Raw genomic sequence first — 23,026 nt, 5'->3', positions numbered from 1 at the left:
CATGACCCTTTTAGGATAATACCCTGCTTTGACTGCTCTGACGACTTGCTTTTTAGCCCTATTTGATGTGGGCATCCCGTTTTCCCCACAAATCATGTGAACTTCCCTTCTATATGGGGGGGGAGGAAGATTTTGTCTATCTGCCCCTTCTCTGCGATTATCCTGGTTATCATCGAGCCTGCGATCTCTGTTGTTATTCCCCTGCTCTCGTCGCTGATCCCGGTTATTTCTTTGATCCCTCTGATCTCGCTGATCTCTCTGATCCCGCTGATCCCTCTGATCAGTCCTCCTCTGACCTTCATTTCCCCTGTCAATGAAGTGGTCGAGACATCCCTGGCGCACCAATAATTCCAATTGGTGCTTAAGATGTCCACAATATTTCGTGTAATGCCCGAAGGAGTTGTGATATTCACACAACTTATTGTTAGGCCCTTCCTGCGGCGGCCCAGTCCGGTAAGTCCCCGGTGCCCTAAAGAACGGCTGATCCTTTATTAGATGAAAAATTTCTTCTTGTGGTTTAATCAGGGGCGTGTATTCGGTAAACCGTGTTACTTCATTCACGGTGCGCTGTTGATTAGATGGCATTCCTCCCTGGGGTGGGAGTACCCTAAGAGGCAACCCTCTGAATGGGGCCCTATCCTGCTGTCTTTGTCGTTCGGGTGCTTCCTCAGCTTTCTTGACTCTGTGTTTCTCATTTTCCACCTTCCTCGCCATTTTGGCGTCCTCCAACTGTAGATACCCCGGCAGCCTTGCCATGATGTCATCAAAATCCCTTGCTGGTCGAATTTGTAATTCGTCAAAAAAGATTCCTGGCCTGAGTCCTCTGACATAGGCGCAGTTTTTAATTTGCGATTCTGCCTCTGGCACCTCCAGAGCAGCAAGATTAAACCTTGCTGTGTACTCCCGAAGCGTTTCTCCCTGCTCCTGCTTAATATCCATCAGCGAAAGGGCTGATTTCCCTACCCTCCGTGAGCTTGCGAACTGACGCAAAAAACGAGTCTGTAATTCTTCGAAAGAGTGAATGGAATTTGGGGGCAGCGTCCCAAACCATAACTGGGCTGGTCCAGTAAGGGTGGTGGAGAAAATCCGGCACTTGATGCCCTCCGTGTACATGTGCAACGTAACCAACCCTTCAAACCGATTGAGGTGTACCTCCGGATCGGTAGTGCCATCGTAATCCAGTGAGATGGGCTTGTAGCTTCTAGGTAAGGCATCTGCCAAAATATCGTCCGAGAAAGGACTGCGGTTGTGGATCGGGTGGAACCTCGATGTCTTAGCTCTCTTGTCCCCCTTATGCCTCCCCTGTTCCCTTCTGTCCCTGGGTACTTCATGAGCGTGGCGCTTGTGGACTCTATATTCATGTCTACCAGAGGAATACTCCGGCTCTCTTTCCTCTGATCTCTCTGTGTAGCGCGATTTTTCCGATCGATGGGACTTCTCCATCCGGTGCGATTTTCCTGACCTTTGTTCCCTGTCCTCCCTTCGGGATTTCTCCCTCAGTGATTCCTCCAGATCCTGGAGTTGATGTTTTAGCTGAGACACTTGGTTTTTTAGCCGAGCTTTCTCCCTCGGTCTCTCTTCCTCGAACACCAAAGAGACGGATTGACTATCAGACTCGTCAACCCTCTCCTTTCTCACCACACTGTTAAGTCTGACCCGGCTCCCCTCTGGTCTTCTTTCCACTTCCCTGTCAGCAGGGTCCCCTTGCACTTCCAGAGGCATCGCAGCTTGTTTGTTGATTGCTAAAGTGTTTACCTCCTGAGCAGCGGGAGGTGGGGCCTCAACGCCCTGCAGAGTAGCCGTTCCCCCCAGTGGAGCTACAGTGGGAACAGCGGACAACATGGGAGTTCCTAGTGCCTGACGCACAGCGGAGTAGTGAAGCAGCGCCATCATCTGTTCCATTGATCCAAACGTGATTTGTCCCGCTCCAGACGCGGGAGTTAAGCATGGCATGTCAGATCCTGGAGTCACCAGAGCAGATCTCTGGAGGCTTGCATTCAACCCAGTCAAAGGAGTGGCGGGGATAGCCTGAAACCCTGGTGGGGCAGTGAAGGTAGCATTGCCCTGGAGGCCCGGGAACAATGAAGGTGGCATCTCAGTGGTGAGAGCAGCGGAGTCGAACTCCCTTTCTAGGTTGCGGTGTGCATCTGATGATCCCATGGTACCTACACATAAACAAAGTGAGAAACCATTCTAACGACGAAAGAATAAACCCCTATTTACCGATTGGAGTCCCAATGTAAGAAATCCAATAAGAAATCCCGGCTTCCGGTGCAGAGACCGTTAAAAAATTCCCTTCCAAGTAATTCTACACTCGGGGAAATAAACCCAGAGTATAGATTAAGAAAACGGGGCCCTCAATAAAACTTCCACAGACGCAAAATACCCAGGGATAAATACAAGCAGAGCTACCACCAGAAGATATGTTAGCACGATTGCATTAAACATAATAAGAAAAGGAATTATGTAAGAGACGAAGCTAATAATTTCGAAGATTGGTCAAGGAAAACATGGAGAAGCATGAATAATCGTTTCCCATAAGTGAAGATCATTCACAAAACAACAATATGGATCTCACCATAACTTAAGACAAAGTGTTTAATCATCATATTATTGAGGTAAAACTCTTGTATCAACGACAATAAATACTCTCGACATCGACGATTAACCACAAAAACCCATAAATCCGCAACAAAGAACTCCAATACATCAGGATCAAAGCATAACTTCCCAATTCAATCACCGAAATTGAAGATTAACCACGAAAATCATGGAAAACGCCCATAAACCCCCTCCCTTAAACGAAAAGCGTCTATAAACCCCCAACGCAGAGCCGACAGAACAAAAACAGGGCAGCAACTCCGATCCAACGGTATAGAACGAAGATTTGTCATTCAGGCAAATGAAGTAACGGTAATTATCAACCTTAAACGGAGAAGACCCACAGATTTAACCACACGAGCCCAAGCACAACGAAGACTAACCATAGAAACCATGGAAACACTGATAAACATCCTTCTTAAATGAAAAATACCAGTAAATTAACAGTATCAGCCTCATCATAACGGAAACAAAACACCATTCCCCGATCCACCGATAAAACACGAGTATTAACCATAAAAACATGGAAAATACTGATAAGCACCATCCGCGAACGACAAACACTCACAGATCAACCACGCAAGCCCAATCATAACCAAAATGGAGTGCTAACTAACATTCTATCGCTGCAAACCCACAAATCCCCAACACAGAGCCAATCATTAAGCAAAAACAGAGCTAAAATTCCATAATTCACCGATAAAACCGTTAGATCTACGAATAATCTCTCCATTCTCCAAAGGAAACTCACATTTGCCCATAATTACCCCGATCCACAGTGAAGAAACGTAAATTTTCCCTAATTCATAATTTATAACCGTCGCCACCTTTTCCCCATGCACAAAAACACAATTGAACGTAGATCTCCCGAACTTGTAAGTAAATTTGCACGAAAACATAAAAACTGATCTACAATAACTTGAAACCTCCGAATGATGGCGTAATTGGGACCTACGCATGCAAATCCGGCGACGATTCCGGATCTGCATACGCAGGGGGTGGAATTCTCACGCCTTAGCCCATTTTTTCCCACAGACGGCGCCAGTTGGTGTTTACGGAACCAACACCTAAATCTATGAAAGGAAACGTAAAATTCTACCTAGTCGAAAAGGCTGGAAAGAGTAAAAAGAGTTGATCGGGAACCTTGCTCAAGAGAGAAAACAACTGCAGTATTCGAAAATATGAGATAGCGTCCCCAATAATACACGAGCTCGGACCCTATTTATAGATTTACAAGCGGAGGGGTAAAATAGTAAAAACATCTTCGGTGCATGCGTCCTGCGTGGTGGAAGGGTATGTTGGTAATTTCGATAATACGCGGGAGACCTTCCCGCGCGTTTATTGGCTCCTCTGATGGAAATGTCTTCTCTGGCGAAGGCGTCTTCTCTGGTGATATTGACATCTCTGGCATGAGGGACTCCTCTGGTAAACACGTCTTCTCTGGCAAGGGCGTCTCCTCTGGCGGTAGTGACTTCTCTGATGAAGTTAACTTTTCTGGTGACGATGACCTCCCTGACGATGGTGACTTTTCCGGCGCGGATGATTTCTCTGGAGGAGAGGGCTCCTCTGTCAAGCATGACTTCTCTGGTGCGGATGACTCCTCTGGCTAGAGTCATTCCTCTGATGGATGAAATCCTTCTGGTATAAATGGTTCTTCTGACCCATACGGCTCCTCTGATGAGAGTGGTTCCTCTGATTTGTACTCTCTCCCTACTCTGCATATATTGCTCCTCACCACTTGGGCCTCCATGGCATGCATCATCTAGAAGTTTAAATGAAGCCACACACTCCAAGTACAGCCGCATTAAATGCAGAGATACAGAGGATCGTCCTTTCTCTGCAGAGCATTCTTTTTTGGTGATTACTTTTCAGAGGCGCCTTACTTCATATACCTGAGACGCCGTTTCTCACCAAACAAGGAACCTCGAAGATTGAAACCTCAACTCAAATTCAAATTACTCTCACAATGGATGAATTCTTGAAGACCACCTCCGCCAACGGATCTATTCAAGACCTCTCCTATAAATAGAGCTCGAGGATCACTTCAATCTTCACCGATCAAAAGCACAAGCTGAAGCGCTGCCGAAATTGCAACTTAGCCATTCAAAGCCAACAAATTTTGAATCGAAGAAGAGAATACACAAAGCCAAAATCAGACTACTGATTACCTACATTCTCTTAGATCCTTAGGCAAATACACTGTATATCCAAAGCCTAAGTTTCGACTACAGAAAGCCTGTTCTCTGTGATCTAATTGGTATTTCGAACCTCCTTTCAACTAAGCGAAAAGAGTGTTTGAGTAGAGCGGAGTTCAGACCAGTGTTCTGACTCCAAGAGATCTTAGCCAGCGCTAGCAAAGGCATTGTGGTGTCTTAGCGTGCTAAGAGTGAGTGAGAAATCCAACTCAGTGTGTTGGTACTGAAAATTTGATTTTCAGTTGTAAGGTTTGCTGTGCACCCGTAAGCATAAGCCTAGAGTGTTTGTCAGTGTGATCAACTGACCGTGGACGTAGAAAATTGTTCTGAACCACGTAAAAATTCCTTTGTCTTTTATCGCTTTTAGTTCTTACTTTCTTATCTGTGCTCAAACCTGTTATTAACTGAAACTGATTAATCGCAAAGTGAAACCTTAATTTGACAACGTGTTTATCAAAGGCTTTATCAAAGTAATAGTTTTCTACTGCCAGTGTTATTAGTCTAACTGACCAATCTTCGGATAATCAGTAAGATTCATAACACTCATCTGTTTCTAAATCAAGACTGAAGCTCTACGTGAATATCAGTTAAAGTCTCGTGCCTAACTGATATCTCTTTACTGACGTCATCTTCAGTATCAGTCTTCAACCGTTGTTTAACTGAAGTCTTCTCTTTCAGTTAACTTCAAAAGGTTGTTCTGTTTTGTGTTTTGAAAATAGCCTATAGGTGTATTCCCTCCCATACACCTATCTTGACTTTTCGGGACCTAACAACTAGTATCAGAGCAGGTTGTTTGCAAGAACAATTTGCTTTGACTCAGTTATACTAAACTTGATCCTATTTAGAAGGGTTGTCAAATGTTTTTCAAGTTTTTCAAACTCTTCTCTCTTCTCTGTGCTAAGTGCTTACTCTCTGCTCCTCTTTCTTTCTTATTATGTCCCTTCCACTTCCTCCTCTCAATCATTCTCCGGAATAAATGAGGACAAGCAAATCGAGAAAGAAAAGGTAATTGTCGAAGAAGGATCTGAAGACTCAAGTTCATCATTAGAATCCACCACTTCAGAACAAGATCTTCTTGAAGTTAAAGAGATCGAACAAGCTTTAACTGCCTACGGTGATCAAAGGATAATTCTTGAGAATATCCTTGTAAAGAAACAGAGACTGGAAATGGTCATCGCTAAGACCGCCTCCAGAATGAATGAAATCTCCCTGATCCCCGCTGATGAAGAAGATGAAGAAGAACTGGCTATTGAGTACGCTAGATTGGAAGACTTGATGCAGACGTGTCAGATTAAGAGAAACCAACTCATACATCTTCTCAGAGACGTAGATGCAAATCTCATCCAGACGAGAAGAGATCATGACGAGGTTCTGATTAAAATGTCAAATGTAGAAGTCAAGAAAGATCAATGGGTTGAGTTCGGCATGAAGGATGTCAAAGTAAAGCTCTTTCCATCCATTTCTCGAGAAGAATATCTCGGAAAGAAACACATTGAAGACGACAAGGGAAAGAGAGTTCAGACTGCAAATTCCTCAATGACAATCGAGCATCAAGAAAACATGATTCATACTGATGATCCTTCATCACAAGAAAGAAGATTAGTCATCTACCCTGAAGCAGACTTATCCTCTCGAATGATGGACCTGATTCTCAAATCAGTCATCGACTCGTTGATAACAAAGGATAGCACAGAAGGAAGGTCTTCTGAAGGAGACAAGAGAAAAGGAGTTCCTGAGGATGATTCAACTGATAAACTCAACCTCGACTCCACAGAAGAAACCTCAGTTGAAGGATCTACTGATGAAGGTACAATTGAAGTATCTACAAAAGGAATCAGTCATAGGGGAACTTCATCAACTGAAGATTCATGATTGACGCCATCAGTCAACGACAATAGAAAAGCTAAACTTTAGTTCAACCAACTTCTGGAATCAACTAATTTAAATAATTTGTTGACTAGTAAGCCTCTTTGTCTTTTTAGAAATGTTAACTGAAACATCTTGCCCTTTTGATGGGAATGTCATTGATTATCTGCTTTATGCTTATACTGTATTTACTTGTCTCAGTCAAAGTTATCAAGCATTTTATTTTAAGCAGTTAACTCCACGATCTCAATGATCCCGCCCCTTTTTACTAACAAGGTGGAATTCATGACACGTGTTGATATTATATTTGTCCGGATTTCAAAAATCATTGAAACCGCCTTGGACACGATTTTCCATATCCCTTCAAAAACGATTGACACTATATAATGATTCTCTAATTATATGGCTCAAAAAGGAAACGAGCCAAGTAACATGAGATAGCTCAAAAAGAAATACGAGCCATGAATAATGGGACGGAGGGAGTATATATTTATTATGTATTTGACTAAAAGATATATTATCTAGTTAAAAAAATATGGTTTATAATTTTCTCAACAATAAACAAAGAGCTCAAACTAAAAAATTCACACAGGTCTACACGTTCTCTTAGCCACGCCTTTGATTACAAATATTAATTTTATTTTTAAATTTTTATATATTAAATTTTATAATCATTCTAAATTGAACTTTTTGAAGTAAATTTTTATATATTAAATTTTATAATCATTTAACTTTAACATAGTGTCAACCCTAAATAAAGCCAATCCTACAGAATGAAGATTGTTCGGGTGCTTTAGCTTAACACAATCCACTACAAAAAAATCGGTCATTACAGACGGCTAAATGCCGTCGGTAAAAAAAGACGGCCGCCGGTAAATAGAGTTACCGGCGGCAAACTACCGCCGCTAATCGGCTCGTCGGCAACGACAATACCGGCGGCGACCGGCCGCCGTCGGCAAGTAACGGCGGCTTTGCCGCCGGAATTGTCGCCGTTAAACGGCGGAGCCTTGCCGGAGAATTAGCGGTGGCAACCACCGTCGCTAATTACCGAGGGCGTTATTGCCGTCGGTAGTGCGCCACCGGAGTCCGGCGTACCCCTGCCGGAAAACTAGCGACGGCGATTACCGCCGCTAATTGGCGGCGGCACAACGCCGTCGGTAATATGCCACCGCCGTCCGGTGGCCCTTGCCGGAGGGGGCCGGGTTTTCAGCGAGGGCAAAACGCCGTCGGTAATTTTGGCAAAATTACCGACGGCGTTTTGCCCTCGGTAATTTTTTTAGTTTTATTTTTTTTATTTTATTTATTTATTTATTTATTTTTTTGTATATCCACAATTTATTTCCGTATTTATACGGTATTGCATAGTTTACAATTAAACTAATTGATTAAAATTAATATAATTTAAAATTAATCATGCTTCATAATTTAAAATTAAACTAACAACATATATTAAATGGATTAATATAATTTAAAATTAATCATGCTTCATATAATTTAGTTATAAACAAAATCAATTATAAATTAATTAACTATATATAACAAATAAATCTATTTAATTAATATATAATTAAATACATAAATAAATTCATAATTAAATAATTAAATAAATAAATAAGAGAGCGTACGGTGGTGGTTTCCGGCTGGTGTCGTGAAGAAGGCGGTGAAACGAGGTCGTCGAACTACAATAAAGAATATAAGTGAAAATTAAATAATTATATATATAATTAAAATTAATGAGATATATATATATATATATATATATATATATATATAGATCTAGAGAGAGAGAGAGAGAGAGAGAGAGTTACCTGCTGGGCGGCGGCGGTCAGCGGCGGTCGGACCGGAAGCAGCAGCGCGCAGCAGGGGAAGGGGGGGGGATTTTCTGTTGTGTGCGGCGCAGAAACTGAAAAAAGAAGGAAAACCCGCTGCCCTATATTTTAACCATTACCAACGGCAATTGTCGCAGCTAATTAGCGGCGGCAATATTGCCGCCGTTAATTATATAAAATTAATTAATTATTGCGTATTTTAAAATTAACGGCGGCGTCGCCGCCGCTACCTACCGGCGGCGATTTTGCCGTCGGTAATTGGCCGGTGATTGCGAAAGTTCGAGTCGCCTGAAATGCCGCCGCCGTTACCTACCGACGGCAAAATCGCCGCCGGTAATTTTCGCCGGTAAATACGCGTTTTTTTGTAGTGATCCTAGCGCTTTAGCCTCTGCTCAATCACCAACATTTGATGTCAATTTTAAGACACAAACTGTTGTAATAGGGCTCGGGTTCAATTATCTTAATTAATGGGTATTATTAGATTTAATTTGTAACCTCTAGATAGGACCTTTCATGGGTAAGATAATTAAGTTACTATTATTTTCTTGATTCTTTAAATTATTTTTTCTATTTTCTCTAAATTTTCTATTGAGATTAAAATCGGACTCAAAGCATTGGAAAGCCATAAATCACGAATATATATTAATTGATTATGGTTAATTCTTAAGATAATTCTTATTTATGGTAATGAGACTAAAAATAATAAATTTTTATATAATAAAAATAATATAAATGGTGATTTTTGTTTGGAGTTAAATATGATTAACTCTCTTTCTTATGTGGCATTATCACGTCAGTTGTGGGCACGTTAACGTGTGTCTATAATAGGTAGGTGAATGGAACTAGTATTACAATTTAGCCCTTAAATAAAGAAAATCTTTTTCTCTAATTCTACCTAGTTTTCTTGGTTTTATATTGTGCAAATTTTCGCTGCTTCTTTTTAAGAGAATAAGAATATTATTACTCCCTCCGTCCCATTGAAAATATCTCAATTTCTTTTTTAGAATATTTCATTTATAATATTTCAATTTTAAAAAGGAAATAAATCCCTCCCACTTGTGCAATTTAAGAGATGTGAGTCCTTCCACCCGATTGTTAAAGCATTTTGCCATTTTTCTCTCCTAATTTACCTTTTTTAATTGAGTTTAAAAATATTACTTACTTTTAGGGAGGTCAATCGGGTCAACCCACTCAATATCGGGCCAACCCATTCGGTTTCAGGTTATTTTCGGTTCGGGCTAATCGATTTTTTTATTTTTCGGGCTAATTTTTTTTTACCTTATCCCTAACCCACTCGGTTTTGGGCTAGCCCATTTGGGCCCGCAAATTTATGATTTTTTTACATGTTTAATTTTTTTATTATAAATAATCATATTCATGTAATAAAAAATGTGTCGTTTTTTTTAAATCAAGACATTTCGTTTTATTTTAGAAACAAAAATTAGTGTTATTTTAAAGTAAGTTTACATAATATCTAATGTTAACTTCGTTTCCGATAAGAATTCGATATACATTTAACATAACTGACTATCATTATTTGACTTTTATGTAATAAATGTTTGTTATTAACCGTTGGAAAAAACCAAAGCACATTCTACAAGTATAAAAATATTATTATCGAATTAAAAAATAAGTATTAAAGTTTAAAAATGAATTATTAAGAAAATGTTCTATTAATTAGATCAACCCACTCGATTTTCGGGCCAACCCTATCAGGATCAGGCTATTTTTCGATTCGGGCCATTCGGGCTAAATTTTTTTTTGTGTTAAAAATTTTACAGTCCTAACCTTCTTTATTTATCGGTCTATTTGGGTCAACCCTTCAGTTTCGAGCTTTGTTATAAGGCAAATTATTGGGTGTGACCGGTCACATAGTATGCGACCGATTTGAAAGTTTACATTTCTTCACAGTAATGTTTACTTTTATTCATAAGAACTTTTACTTTTAGTTATTTTCACTCAATAATACTTATATTCTTTAACTATTTAGTCAAATAATCATTGTCGTACAAAAAGTAATTATTGTTACAATGAAATGTAATATTTCTAAAGTATTACATTTATTCACGATAAGTTATACTTTTATTCATGAGAACTTGTATTATTTACTACATAAATATACATTTGTGCGAACAAATGTATATCTTATGCTTATTAAAAGTAACCGGTCGCATAGTATGCGGCCGGTCGCATGCAAGACCAACTGTTGTTATAATATTTTTATTCTCTTAAAAATTCGTGTACGTGTGTTGGTCAAGCGTTAAAGTGTTAATGCCCAAGGTCAAAGGTCTTGAATTCGAGTCTCTTGTGGCGTGATTTTTAAATTTTTTTTATTTAATATTATTAATTTATTTTTTAAAAAAAGTATTGAACAGTATCTACTCAATAGAACATTACTATATCATAAGAATTAATACTCCTACGAATCGAAGATAAATATATAACTTTTTAAAAATGGGTGATTCACTTGTAGATACTTATTAAATCTAGAGATCTATTATCATCATCACTAAAAATATAATTTTGGGAATCGTTGATGTCCGTGGATAGATTTGGGTCATGTCTGCAAAATATTTGTATCTATGCAACCCCACCTCTGCTAATCTTTTCCCTGACAGATAACGCTTTTATGGTTATCTTCTTACCTTTATATTTCCTGGTTCTGGTTTGGCCACAAATATGGAAAGTCGTCAACTCAATATCTTACCAATAAATTTTTGTCACCATACATACCCCTTTTTAAACATTTACACACTACTCGCAAAAACTACTCCATAATTCAGAAATAAATTTCAGATGAGGCAAGTTAACAATAATTTTAAAATTGTTACATACAATTTTAAATTCAAAATTAGAACTTATTGACATTAATTATTTCTTAAAGAGAAAAAAAAGTGCTCGTCTAACAAAAGAAGTCACAAAATTACAAAGTAACACATAAATATTCACCAAATAGAAACTATCACGTATTGGTATCACTAAAATTTAATTGATTATGTATTTAGCATAAGTATGCCAAAAAATAGCCAAAAAACCAACTATCCTACAATTTACTGAAACATTACATTAGTGGTCGGCGACTAGTGACTAGCTCATGATTAGTGGCGCAATGAGATAACAATACGACGGCTAGTTGATATTTTGGGCGATTTATTATGCTTATACTAAATATATAATCAACTAAATTTTAACATCTCAATAAACTATGAATAGAATAATTAATTTGATAAATTCTCAAAACACGAATAAAATATGAATCATTCAACAATTAAATAGCATATCAACTAAAATATGTGGAATTCGGCACTATTTACTCCACTGGCTGACATTGATGAACATCGTCGGCTAGTGGCTTAAACAAAGCCTATTTTCACTGCTAGTTATATATTCTGACTCATCTCTATATTTTCTAGATAAATTTACACACCCTTAATTTTTATATTACACCCTCCGTCCCGCTAAAGTTGGTAATATTCGTTTCAGCACGGAGATTAAGAAATTAAGTGTTATATGTTTTAATAGGGTGTGGCCTACAATTGTTGACCAAATTAGTGAGTAATTGTTGACTTAATTAAAATAATTTTGGCATTTTTAGAAAGTGGCCTACAATTGTTGACCAAATTAGTAAGTAATTGTTGACTTAATTAAAGTAAACTTTTACCATTTTTAGAAAGTGACCAACTTTAGTGGGACACCCAAAATAAAAATGTTGCCAACTTTAATGAGACGGAGGGAGTACAATACACTATCCAACACAATGAATTTGTGCTAAAATCCAATGAACTAGAAATTCATAACATCATGCCAATAATGATAAATTCAAGATGTGGAAAGTTTAGATTCTTACTTAATTTAAAGAAGTAGTCATAGCCGTCGTTGTGTAATAGTCGTCGTCGACCTCTCTACCTCTAAATTGTCTTCAGTTGTGGTCCACTTTTCACTCAAAATGGTGTGTTGTAGTAGTGATCCACCCTTCTCTCAAAATGGTGTGTTGTAGTCGTCGAATTCTCCCTAAACTCTCTCTCACACAATTTGTGTGTTGTAGCCATCGATAATGTGGTGTTTGTTAAAATGGTAGTAGTCGACTAGTCGTCCCCCTCTCTCCCTCAATTTAACCTAATTAATATAGTGGTCCCTACTAGGGATGTCAATGGGCAGATTTTACCCAGGCCGAAACCGTTAAAATTGTTACGGTTCCGGATCCGAAACCGACCCATTGCTTATTGGGTTAGGACCGGACCAGAACCATTTGTAGCAAAGTAATGCGGTCCGGATCTGGATAATTACCTATGGGCCTCATAATACCCATGGGTCCATTACCCAAATCTGAAAAAGGCCCAAATCCTTGACTAATTTGGCAGCGGAAAATTTTTGATCTTGCTCCAATGGAGGTTGTTTCGAAACAAACTGAGAAAAAAAGAGACTTTTTTAATCTCTTCTTTTTTTCACTTTCTGCTCGTAATTGAAGGATAAAAAAGAGAGACTTTTTTCTTGGTGGGATTTATAAACATGAATATTTAATTGAAGGAAAAAAGCTGCAAAATGATAAGTAATAAGAATCTTAGCTATTTAATTCGTGCTTAGGGCTGTAAACAAATTAAGCCGCTCGCGAACTATTCGGAGCTCGGCTCGAAAAAAGCTCGTTCAAGTTCGTTTAGAGAAGCTCGTAAAATAAACAAACCAAACTTGAGCTTAGTAGTATTCGGCTCGTTAGCTCGTGAACATGTTCGTCAAGTGATTCAGCTTGAAAAATATAAATTATTAGTAGACATAACTTATATTTATCCACTAAAATTAATAATAATTGTATTAAATCTCTAATTAATTTTGTTTGTTATAAGAAAATAATTAATATATTTATTATTTTAAATAAAATAATTTATTTTTAAAATAAAATAATCAATATTTTGGATATAAATATAAATTTAGAAAGTTTGTATAGGCTCGATTAGGCTCGTGAGCCTCAAAGTATTCGGTAAGTAAAGTTCGGGATTCGATTCGATACTTAACAAACCAAACTTGAGCACACCACTATTCGGTTCGGCTCGGTTCGATTACACCCGCTGCTGAAATAGAAATTTTATTAAAAGAAAAAGAGAGCACCGATGCTAACAAAGGAACGGAACACAAAAAACCGACTCAAAGCAAAACAAAAACCGCGTAAAAAACCCCCCACAAAGTACCGCGGGAAGTTGAAAACAAAGGAAACGAAAGCTAAGAAGAAAAATTTAAAAAAACATCCTCGTCCCCAACATCTTCATCATCCAGTATATCACCCCATTTCTTCTTTTTGGCCACCGCCGACATAGCTCGGGCAGCATCGGAAGAGGAGTGAATCACAAAGTTTTGCAGAATCGCTCCTCCAGATTGAGCATGTTGTGCTTTATTCAAGAACTCCACCGGCACCGGAGAGTTAAGAACGGCCTCCTGCAAAACACCAGTAGCCCGGCTAGCTTTTAATGCATGGCCATGCTCTATAATACGTCGGAGGCGGTGCTTTTAATGAACGGCTAGCTCGGTTCGATTACACCCCTATTCGTGCTATTTAATTGAAGGCTACAAAATAAAATGGTGGGGGCATTTCTTGTGTTGCAGAGTCTGCATTAGTCAGCGAATTTTTTTTTTAATTTGTTTTTGGGTTAATTAGAATTAACACATTTGATTATGTAAATTTAATGAAACAGTGTTGCAGATCTACCATTTCTTGTATTTTTGAATTCATCTTTGGAACTTGAGATGCTAAGTGATTTTCGTGATTTTCTTTTTTAATCTGTTTTGAATTCGTTTCTCATATTTTTCGAATGTCTTAATGAGTTCTTTTAATCCATTCGTTGTATTGATCAAGTGAATTCACATTCAAAGTATATTGACCTAATTTAGGTACGTGAACAATGAACATGCCTGGTTATATGCTTCAAGTTTAAATCACTTTCTTTAATAAAAATCATATATTTTTACAATGAGAATTTAAAAGACCTCCAAACCGATACAAACTTTTGATTTATATAGATTTCTTGCAAGATGTAATAGACAAGAAAACAAGATAGGAGGGGGGCTACAAGTTTGAAACTCTCTGGCCTTTAAAAAAAATGTTTAAAGTCGGATCGGAATCGGACTTGAAATTTAAAAAAGAATCGGACTCGAAATTTAAAAAAAAATCGGACTCGAAATTTTTAAAAAAAAAGTTTGTGGGTCAGGTCGGGTCGGACTGAACCCTAAACAAACAGGTTGAATTGGGTTTTGACCAATTAGGTTTTGGGTCTAAGTGGGTCGGGTCTAGAACCAGAACCAGAACTGTTGCTTTATAGCCCAACAGGTAATGAACGGTTCTGGTTCTGGTTCTGGTCCGGGTACAACCCGCCCATTGACATCCCTAGTCCCTACCCACACTACCCACCCACTAGTCGTTAGTTACGGTTTTGTTTATGCTGAACCATGTTCACATGAACATTACCGCTAGGATAATGACATGTGGGCATTGGTAATTTGTTACTTTATCCCAATTCTAAATAACTTAGTTTTGGCCCCTTGAAATTTTTTTAATTGCATAAGACCCCACTTACTTTGCAAAAAGGCTCAGAAAACTCCTTTACAACTCTTGAAATTTCTCTATAATTTTTAAATTTCATGCATACCCGCGCTTCGCCAAAAATGGTATCAGAGCGAGTTTTGATGGAGGAATTATATTATATTTAATTTATTTTGTAATTAACCAAAAATTGGGAGGAGACTCCATTAAAAATTTATGGATCCGGACAAGTGTCCAAGATGTATTGTATACATGAATTCTCTTCAAAATATGGAGAGAGAAACTACTTATCTACTAGACGAACTCAATTGGAACAATCGAGTCCTCGTAACGAATATTCATCGAGGAGAAAACGGAGAAATTATTCGTGATATTATCACGAGTATTAGATCCTATCATGGCCGCCTACTGGAAATCGCCGAGACTAGAGCGGCGATTGAACGAGCCAGAACCGAGATCCATCTGTCCCATAACTGATGGAGCAGAAGGACAAGGCTGGAACAGCTTACCAAAAAATCGAGCCAAACTCTTCCGACGACATCAACTTGTAGGTGATTCAAAGAACGGTGAAAATATGCCGTATTCGATTACATATCAAGTATCGTATGCCCTATCAAACTCCCATCATATGGATTTATTTATGGGAAAAATTTTATTGAGATCTCAGAAATACTCAAAGAGGTGGACAAGGAAATCATCAGCCCGGATCGAGTTGAAATCCCAGCAATTAGGGAAATCGACACCCAGGTCAAAGACAAACAGGTGCGGAAGCATAATCAAAGTCTTAGATTGGGAGCACCAAGGTTGTCATTCCAAGGACAAAGCCTTATATCAAGGCCTTTGGAAAAAAGATTCTCTTATTCCTACGAGAGAAAAACAATCCAGGAAGTACTAGCCCAAGGCATAAGGGTAAAACTCAAGTGCCCCGAAGGTTGGAGAAGTGTTTCCATAAGATTTGATACAACTGAAAGGAAAAATCAGTTTCCTTGCAACACGTTGTATTATTTAAGAAATCCAAAGAGCAACCGATATATCAGATTTCTAGAGATTGGAGGCTTTGAGATCGAGATCGAAGGCAAAGCCGTACAAGAAGTTGACGTCCTGATCTTAGGACGAAATTTCCTTGACAAGTATCTACCATGGTCAAGGAAAGGAAGAGGAATGGAGATCACAATCAGCGAGAAAAGGTTATTGATTGAATGACAAGTTCGTTCTCGATTTACATCTCTATAGGGATGTTATACGAAAAATTCAAGGCAGAATATTTTGCTGCCTAAGTGCAAAGGTCTTCTCAAAGTTCGATTGCAAATCAGGATTATACCAGATTCACATGGAAGAAATGAGTAAGAAGTTCACGACCTTCTCAACTCCACAGGGACACTACGTCTGGAATGTCATGCCGATAGGGCTAGCTAATGCACCCCATATATTCCAAAGGAAGATGGATAATCTTTTTAAAAATTATTCTTCATTCATGTTTGTTTATATTGATGATATCCTTATTGCATCAAAAAACATTCATGAACATGTTAGGCATCTGGGGATCTTTGCGGATATTTGTCAACAAGAAGGATTGGTGCGATCTGAAAAGAAGGCAGTCATGGCAACCCAGAAGATGGAGTTTTTGGGAATCGAGATCGATGAGACTGGGATAATTCTGCAAGATCATATTGTGGAAAAGGTCCAGAAGTTCCCAGAGGATCTCAAGGAGAAGAAGCAGCTCCAAAGCTTTCTAGGAGTTGTTAACTTTGCAGGGATGTTCATAAAAAACCTTGCAAAGCACAGGAAAATCTTCAATCATCTACTGAAGAAAGATGTTCCATTCATATGGAATGAGGAGCATTGTGAGGGTATGAAGAAGCTAAAAGAGATCTTCAAAAATCTCCCAAAGCTTTCAATACCACAGGATGAGGATGACCTAGTCCTATACACCGACGCGAGCGATTTTTAGTGGGCAGCTGTTCTCACTAAAATCACCCCTTATGGAGAAGAATCTTGCAGATACTGTAGTGGTCTCTTTTCTGACAGTGAAGCGATGGCACATCAACGAGAAGGAGTTCTATGCAGTTAGAAAGACGTTCAAAAAATGGCCGCTGTTTCTACTAGCAAAGAAATTTATTTTGAAAGTCGATAACACTAATGTTAAGGCTTTCTTAACCAAGAAAATAGAATCTAAACCTGAAAAGACTAGATTACTTAGATGACAAGCTGAATGTCAATATTATGATTTTGATATTGTCATTTTGAAATCTAATTATAATGTTCTTGCAGATTTCTTAACAAGAGATGGAGCCAACTGAGGTTGACACTATCACAACATGCCAAAGGCAGCTCCAAGATAACATGGAGAAGCTACAACAGGAATGGCAAGAGTGTGCGCTCCATGCCAAGCAAGCGGGTAGATTACAAACGGCTGATGAGGCCATGGTATCTGATCGCATACGAGAATGCCTCAAGAAGATGATAAATCTTCATGATGCACTTACAAGACCGCTCCTGCACGGAATCAGGGAACCCTTGATTAAAGCAGGCATTCCGTACCGGGCAGATTACCGGTAGTAGGGGATTTAAGTACCCCTAGCACATGCCCTGAGGCTAAGGTTTCAACGCCGGATCCTCAAGGAAAAGATGTTGCTAAGGATTTACCTCCTGAACCAACATGTCAACCCTCCACCTCTGGGGTAAAAGAGGGAGAGATCAATCTTAGGCCAATAACAGGCAAATCTAAGGCTGATACTAATATTATTGAAGTATCTCATGTTTGGCAGTTGTATCAGTCAAGATGGGAGAAACTCAACACCAGGAAGGGCATTAATCCGGACTACAGTCGAGTTGATGTTGGAGGTAAATACCCTCGCATATGGATGACCACCAGAGCCAATCCACAGGTGGTCAAGGAGTGATATGAATTTGGGGCACTAGCCTCAGTTTATACTATTTCCCCAGCATTTAGCGAGATCAAGGGTCTACCAAGGTGGATCCAAGGAACCGTCTATGAAGCTTGGGAAAACAACAAGTCCCTCAACCGGGGAGATGTTTTGGAGTTGTATTTTTTCAGCGCAGCACCAGAACCAATAGGGAAGGGTAACCATGAGGCTTTCCATTTCATAAATCTTCGGAGACCCGACACTGAGGCCTTGAACCGAATCAGGGCCCCGGATCATCAAGTCTCAATCGTAGCCACATTCACGGAGGACCAGATCTCCACAAGGCGAGCATGAGGACTATGGGTCTGTCTCACGGAGATGGACAAAGTCAAGTTTATATTTAAGTTCTCTTAGAATGCGAATCTAGGATCGTTCCTGGTAAATACGATGACAGGAACCACTACCCAATTTGCCGAGAAAATCTTTGAAGAAAAAAGGCTATGGCAGAACAAGATTGCGGGAAGCGAAGAAACTTACCACAAGTTTTGTAATATGGCTCACTTGGGCCATTGGAATGAGCACGTCTGCGCGGAGTGTCCCACGCAGAAGGGGTCGGAGTTCGAAAAAGATTTCCTCCCAAAACCTAACAAAAGAAGTTTCGGTCAGACGAATACGAGGAGCACAAGACTCCACGTGGACGAGCACCTCGGGCACCAAAAAAGTAAGATGCCCGATAAAGAAAAGAGAGTCATGTGACTCGGGATTAAAGGACCACCCACTAAATAAAAAATGACAAAAGTGGGTGGAAAAGTATGCGGACTGATTACCTACTAGCAGAAAAGACGAAAGTGGGTAATTCTACAGGGAATCCACTCACCAAAAGACAGGAGACAATGTTGAGTGGAAGGAAAAGTAGCTGGTCCCTACCAACAATTATCACAAAAAGATAAAAGGAAGGTTCAGCTTCATGTGAAAGCACTAGATGGTGTCGGCAATCATGGCCGACAAAGAAAAGTGGCAGTCATAATCCATAAGCTGACCTCGATGGAAAGAAATCCGAGGCCAAGCACCAAGCAATTAAAGAGGACATCAGACCTCTATAAAACCTCAAGCTCAGGAGAGAAGATGATATCGGAGAATTCACACAACTTCACACAACACACACTCTCTCTAGAATTTATCTTTGTAATTTTAATTACTATTTTCAAAAGTTTTTCAATTCTAGTTTAGTTTCTTTTTATTTTATGTATACAAGTATTAGCTACTAATGAGTAGCTAAAACAAGTTTGTCCCCTCCCTTAGGGTGATTTTATGAAGTAAATTAAGTATTTTATAATTCCTCTATAAACGCTTTGTTCTACCCAACATTCCGATTTTGAAAAGATTTTCATTCATTTTCCAACTAAATATTAAACGTCGAGCCTTAGAATTTCCAGAAGAAATCATCGCTTAACCACCTCTTGCGAGTGTGTGGTTGGATTTATTCGTAAAATGAGGGTGATAGATTCTGGGTAATTCGAAAGGTACTGCCAAAGGAGGATGGTCGCAACCATCTCTTGCGAGTGCGTGGTTGGACGGAGCCTTGGTGTGGCAGAAGGGCCGCAAAACACGACAGGACTGACTCTAGGAACAATTTGCAATTTAGGTATAAAGTTGGTTTATGTTTTGAATTATTTTATGTTGGTATACGGAAGCATGTTGGGCCATATTATGTGGATTGCATGATTTTATAATTATAGAGAATGGAAAAAGGGTCTTTCTGACTAAATAGAAACTTATGTGAGAACTTTTTATATATCAAACTTGTAAGGGGTTGATGTGTTATTACTAAAAAAATTGGTTTTGGGAATGACCACGTGTCATAATCCTAGGAGTAGTGTTCACATTCAGCATATACTGAACCGTTAGTTACTCCCCTTCTCCCTCACAGTCAATTCAATTAGTGGTATGCTTGATGTGATAGAATTTTGTCTTCTTCAACAATTAAATTAGAAAAATAAGAAAATCTTCATAATTTGTGCCATAAAAAGGATCAAAATACACTTTTTTGACTCAAATGCATAAAAAAATATAAGAAATATGTTAAAACAATACAAATATAATTAAGACATTAGGGATAGTTTAGTCCATTTAGGCAGATTCTACATTATTATTTCTATAAAGTGGATGTTTCAAATTCTCACCCATTATATTTTGTACCTTAAGATATATAATCGATTATTATTCTATAATTAGAAAATTACATATCTTTTTAGTGATGGGTCGTGGGCTCGATTCTCTTCAATGATATTCTTTATTCCTTTGGATACTTACTATTAGATATTTAATCTTAATACAATAATATTTTTAACTCTCTTCTTCTTTCTTAACATCATATTTCAAAAACTATCAATAATTTTTTATATTTTAAAAACTTGCATAGGCTCATATTTTATTTGCCGAGCTCGTGATCACATGCACGAGCATTTTGATAATACTATCAATTTGTTTATGAGTTATCAGGTCATGGCGTCAATTTAATTGAAAGACAATTATTGTATTGTAATTGAATCTAAAATGATTTTGCTTTTTACTTGAATTAGTTCTTTTCGACATAATTATTTATGAAAATAACATTATAATATAAATATGTGTAGATCTATAGTTATTTTAAAAATTGATTACTAAAATGAAAAGCCAAGTCAAGCGAAACAATTCAAAAAAAAATATGGGCCAAGTGTGAAGAGAACACAAGATCAAAAAAAAAAAAAAAAAAAAAAAAAACTCAACTTTAATATTTATCTGAGGGTGTGCGCAATTCGAGATTTAATTCTACGGCCTACGTTGTAAATCGAACAAGTGGAAACAATAGACGTCACAAATATCACAAAGCTGTAAATTAAAGAGCCAACGCATACAATACCAGTCGATTTTAAAACATTTCAGGAAAAAAGAAAAGAGACTGTGGTTCTTGTTTATATAAATTAACTTTTCAGACCTAAAAAATTCCTCGGACGAAAAAAAAAAAAAAACAATTGATATAGTTTTTGAATACCAAGTGGAGTTCAAATATGGGAATCGCTAAAAATAACGTATTGATATAATGATAATGTGGTTAATGTATGAAATCAAATGTCTTAAATTTGTGTTTATCATTATGTTTAAAATGATTTATCCTTGTACCAAAAAAGTATTAAATTGTAGCGAGCATTTAGTAACCATTTCGACAAATGCTATTCTTGTAACTTTAATGATTCAAATTACATTTATTTTTTAATGTGTTTAAATACATTATTAATTTCTGAATTAAATAAATTGACTAATTTAGTTTTCGAACATTACTAAGGTGAGTTGGTTTTTTAAAAAATGGGCATGTCGACGAGTATTAACATTCCAACATGAAGAGTGGATTGGAATTTATGTTGGAATCCAAAAACTTCCAACAAAACGTGTTTTTTTGGAATAGCGAACCTTCTTTTAGTTCACAAAATCTCCTATACATCCGGGTGTACGATACACTTGGGTCGTACCTGATTTGAATCTAATTTAATTGAACTATCCTACCCGAATGTCAAGTGTTAGTGTCATTTCGATATAGTGTTAGTGTTATTTCAATATAGTGTTAGTGTCATTTTACACGCAGTGTTAATGTCATTTCAATATAGTGTTAGTGTCATTTTCAAAATAGTGTCATTTGTAAAACAAAATAGTGTTAGTGTTATTTTCGAAATAGTGTCATTTGTAAAAAAAAAATAGTGTTAGTGTCATTCCAAGATCGTGTTAGTGTTAGTGTCATTTCGTGTTAGTGTTAATGTCATTTCAAGAAAAAATGGGTCAGGATGTCCAACTGGATCAGGATCCGGGTCGGGTATAACTCGGGTGTACGGTACACCCAAGTGTACAGGTTACCACCTCCATTTAGTTCTATACAGATCGAAACCCACAACCACTTATTTTTTAGATTTTCTTAATCCTTTTTTTCACTGCAAGTCTATGATACAACAACATGTCACTTTTTTTAAATTCGTTCTTAGTAAGATAATTCTTGATTCATCATCTCAATACCAAGAAATTATGTTATCATCACATATGTCAATCGGGCCAACCCACCAGATTTCGGGCTAGCCCTATCGGATTACGGGTTATACGGGTGCGGGTTAATCGGTATCAAAACATAAATTGGACAATATTTTTGGTAACTGTAAAAGTCACTTTATTAAACAATTGAGCTCATATATAGAGAGCTGAGATACAGACGGTTACATGCATACACCATAGGAGAAATGGGTTTGTAGCTATAGTCGCGACACTTTTATTGTCGCACCATAGGATAGGCTTTTGAGGGAGGGTTATACCAAACTCCGAGAGAAGAGAGGTGATCCAAATGACTTCAACAGAAGAGTCAGCTAAGGCTCTGTACTCGGATTCAGTGGAGCTACGAGACACTACATTCTGTTTTTTGGAACTCCAAGATAGGAGATTTGAACTAAGAAACACACAATAGCCTCCCGTGGATTTGTGGTCGTCCAACAAATCAGCCCAATCAGCATCGGAAAAGACTGTAAGATGGAGAAACTGTGAAGAAGAAGGAAAGATAAGACTGTAATCCATAGCTTCTTTAAGATACCGAAGAAGACGTTTGCATGCTTTCCAATGAAGCTCAGTGGGTTGATGAAGAAATTGACTGAGTTTGTTGACACTGAAGGAGATATCCGGTCGAGAAAGCGTCAAGTATTGAAGGGCACCAACTGTGCTTCGGAACAGAGTGGGATCAGAGAACATGGGGCTGTCTGCGGCATGAAGCTTGGTACCCAAATCATAGGGCGAAGGCTGCGGTTTGTTGTTTACAAGATTTGTTTTAGTGAGCAAGTCCTGGATATACTTGGACTGATTCAACTGATAGGAGTTACTCTCAGTCTTAATCACTTGAATACCAAGGAAATAGTTGACCGTGCCTAATGAATTCAGAGCAAATGTTGTAGAAAGAGAGCTGATAAGAGCTGCAATAGTAGATGAATCTTCTCCTGTAATTAATATATCATCCACATAAACAAGAACAAGTAATAATCTTCCATTCTTGCGCATGTGAAAGAAGGAGTGCTCTGAAGCAGAAAACTTAAAGCCATATGTCAGTAAATGAGATTTCAACTTATCATACCA

General features: G+C 38.2%; 1 protein-coding gene across 1 annotated transcript; it reads right to left on the bottom strand.

Annotated features, from left to right (window-relative positions):
- Nucleotides 1-22,096: 22,096 nt before the first annotated feature.
- On the bottom strand, nucleotides 22,097-22,951 carry LOC131018829 (uncharacterized mitochondrial protein AtMg00810-like). Its single transcript, XM_057947533.1, has one exon. It carries the CDS (start codon nucleotides 22,949-22,951, stop codon nucleotides 22,097-22,099), a length of 855 nt encoding a protein of 284 aa, XP_057803516.1.
- Nucleotides 22,952-23,026: the final 75 nt, after the last annotated feature.

The sequence above is a fragment of the Salvia miltiorrhiza genome, chromosome 3, assembly GCF_028751815.1.
Source record: "Salvia miltiorrhiza cultivar Shanhuang (shh) chromosome 3, IMPLAD_Smil_shh, whole genome shotgun sequence".
Taxonomy (NCBI): domain Eukaryota; kingdom Viridiplantae; phylum Streptophyta; class Magnoliopsida; order Lamiales; family Lamiaceae; genus Salvia; species Salvia miltiorrhiza.
This window is presented reverse-complemented; position numbering and strand designations above follow the sequence as displayed.

Coding starts and splice junctions, on each gene's coding strand:
- LOC131018829 (XM_057947533.1), bottom strand. CDS start 22,951: ATGCGCAAGAATGGAAGATTATTACTTGTTCTTGTTTATGTGGATGAT.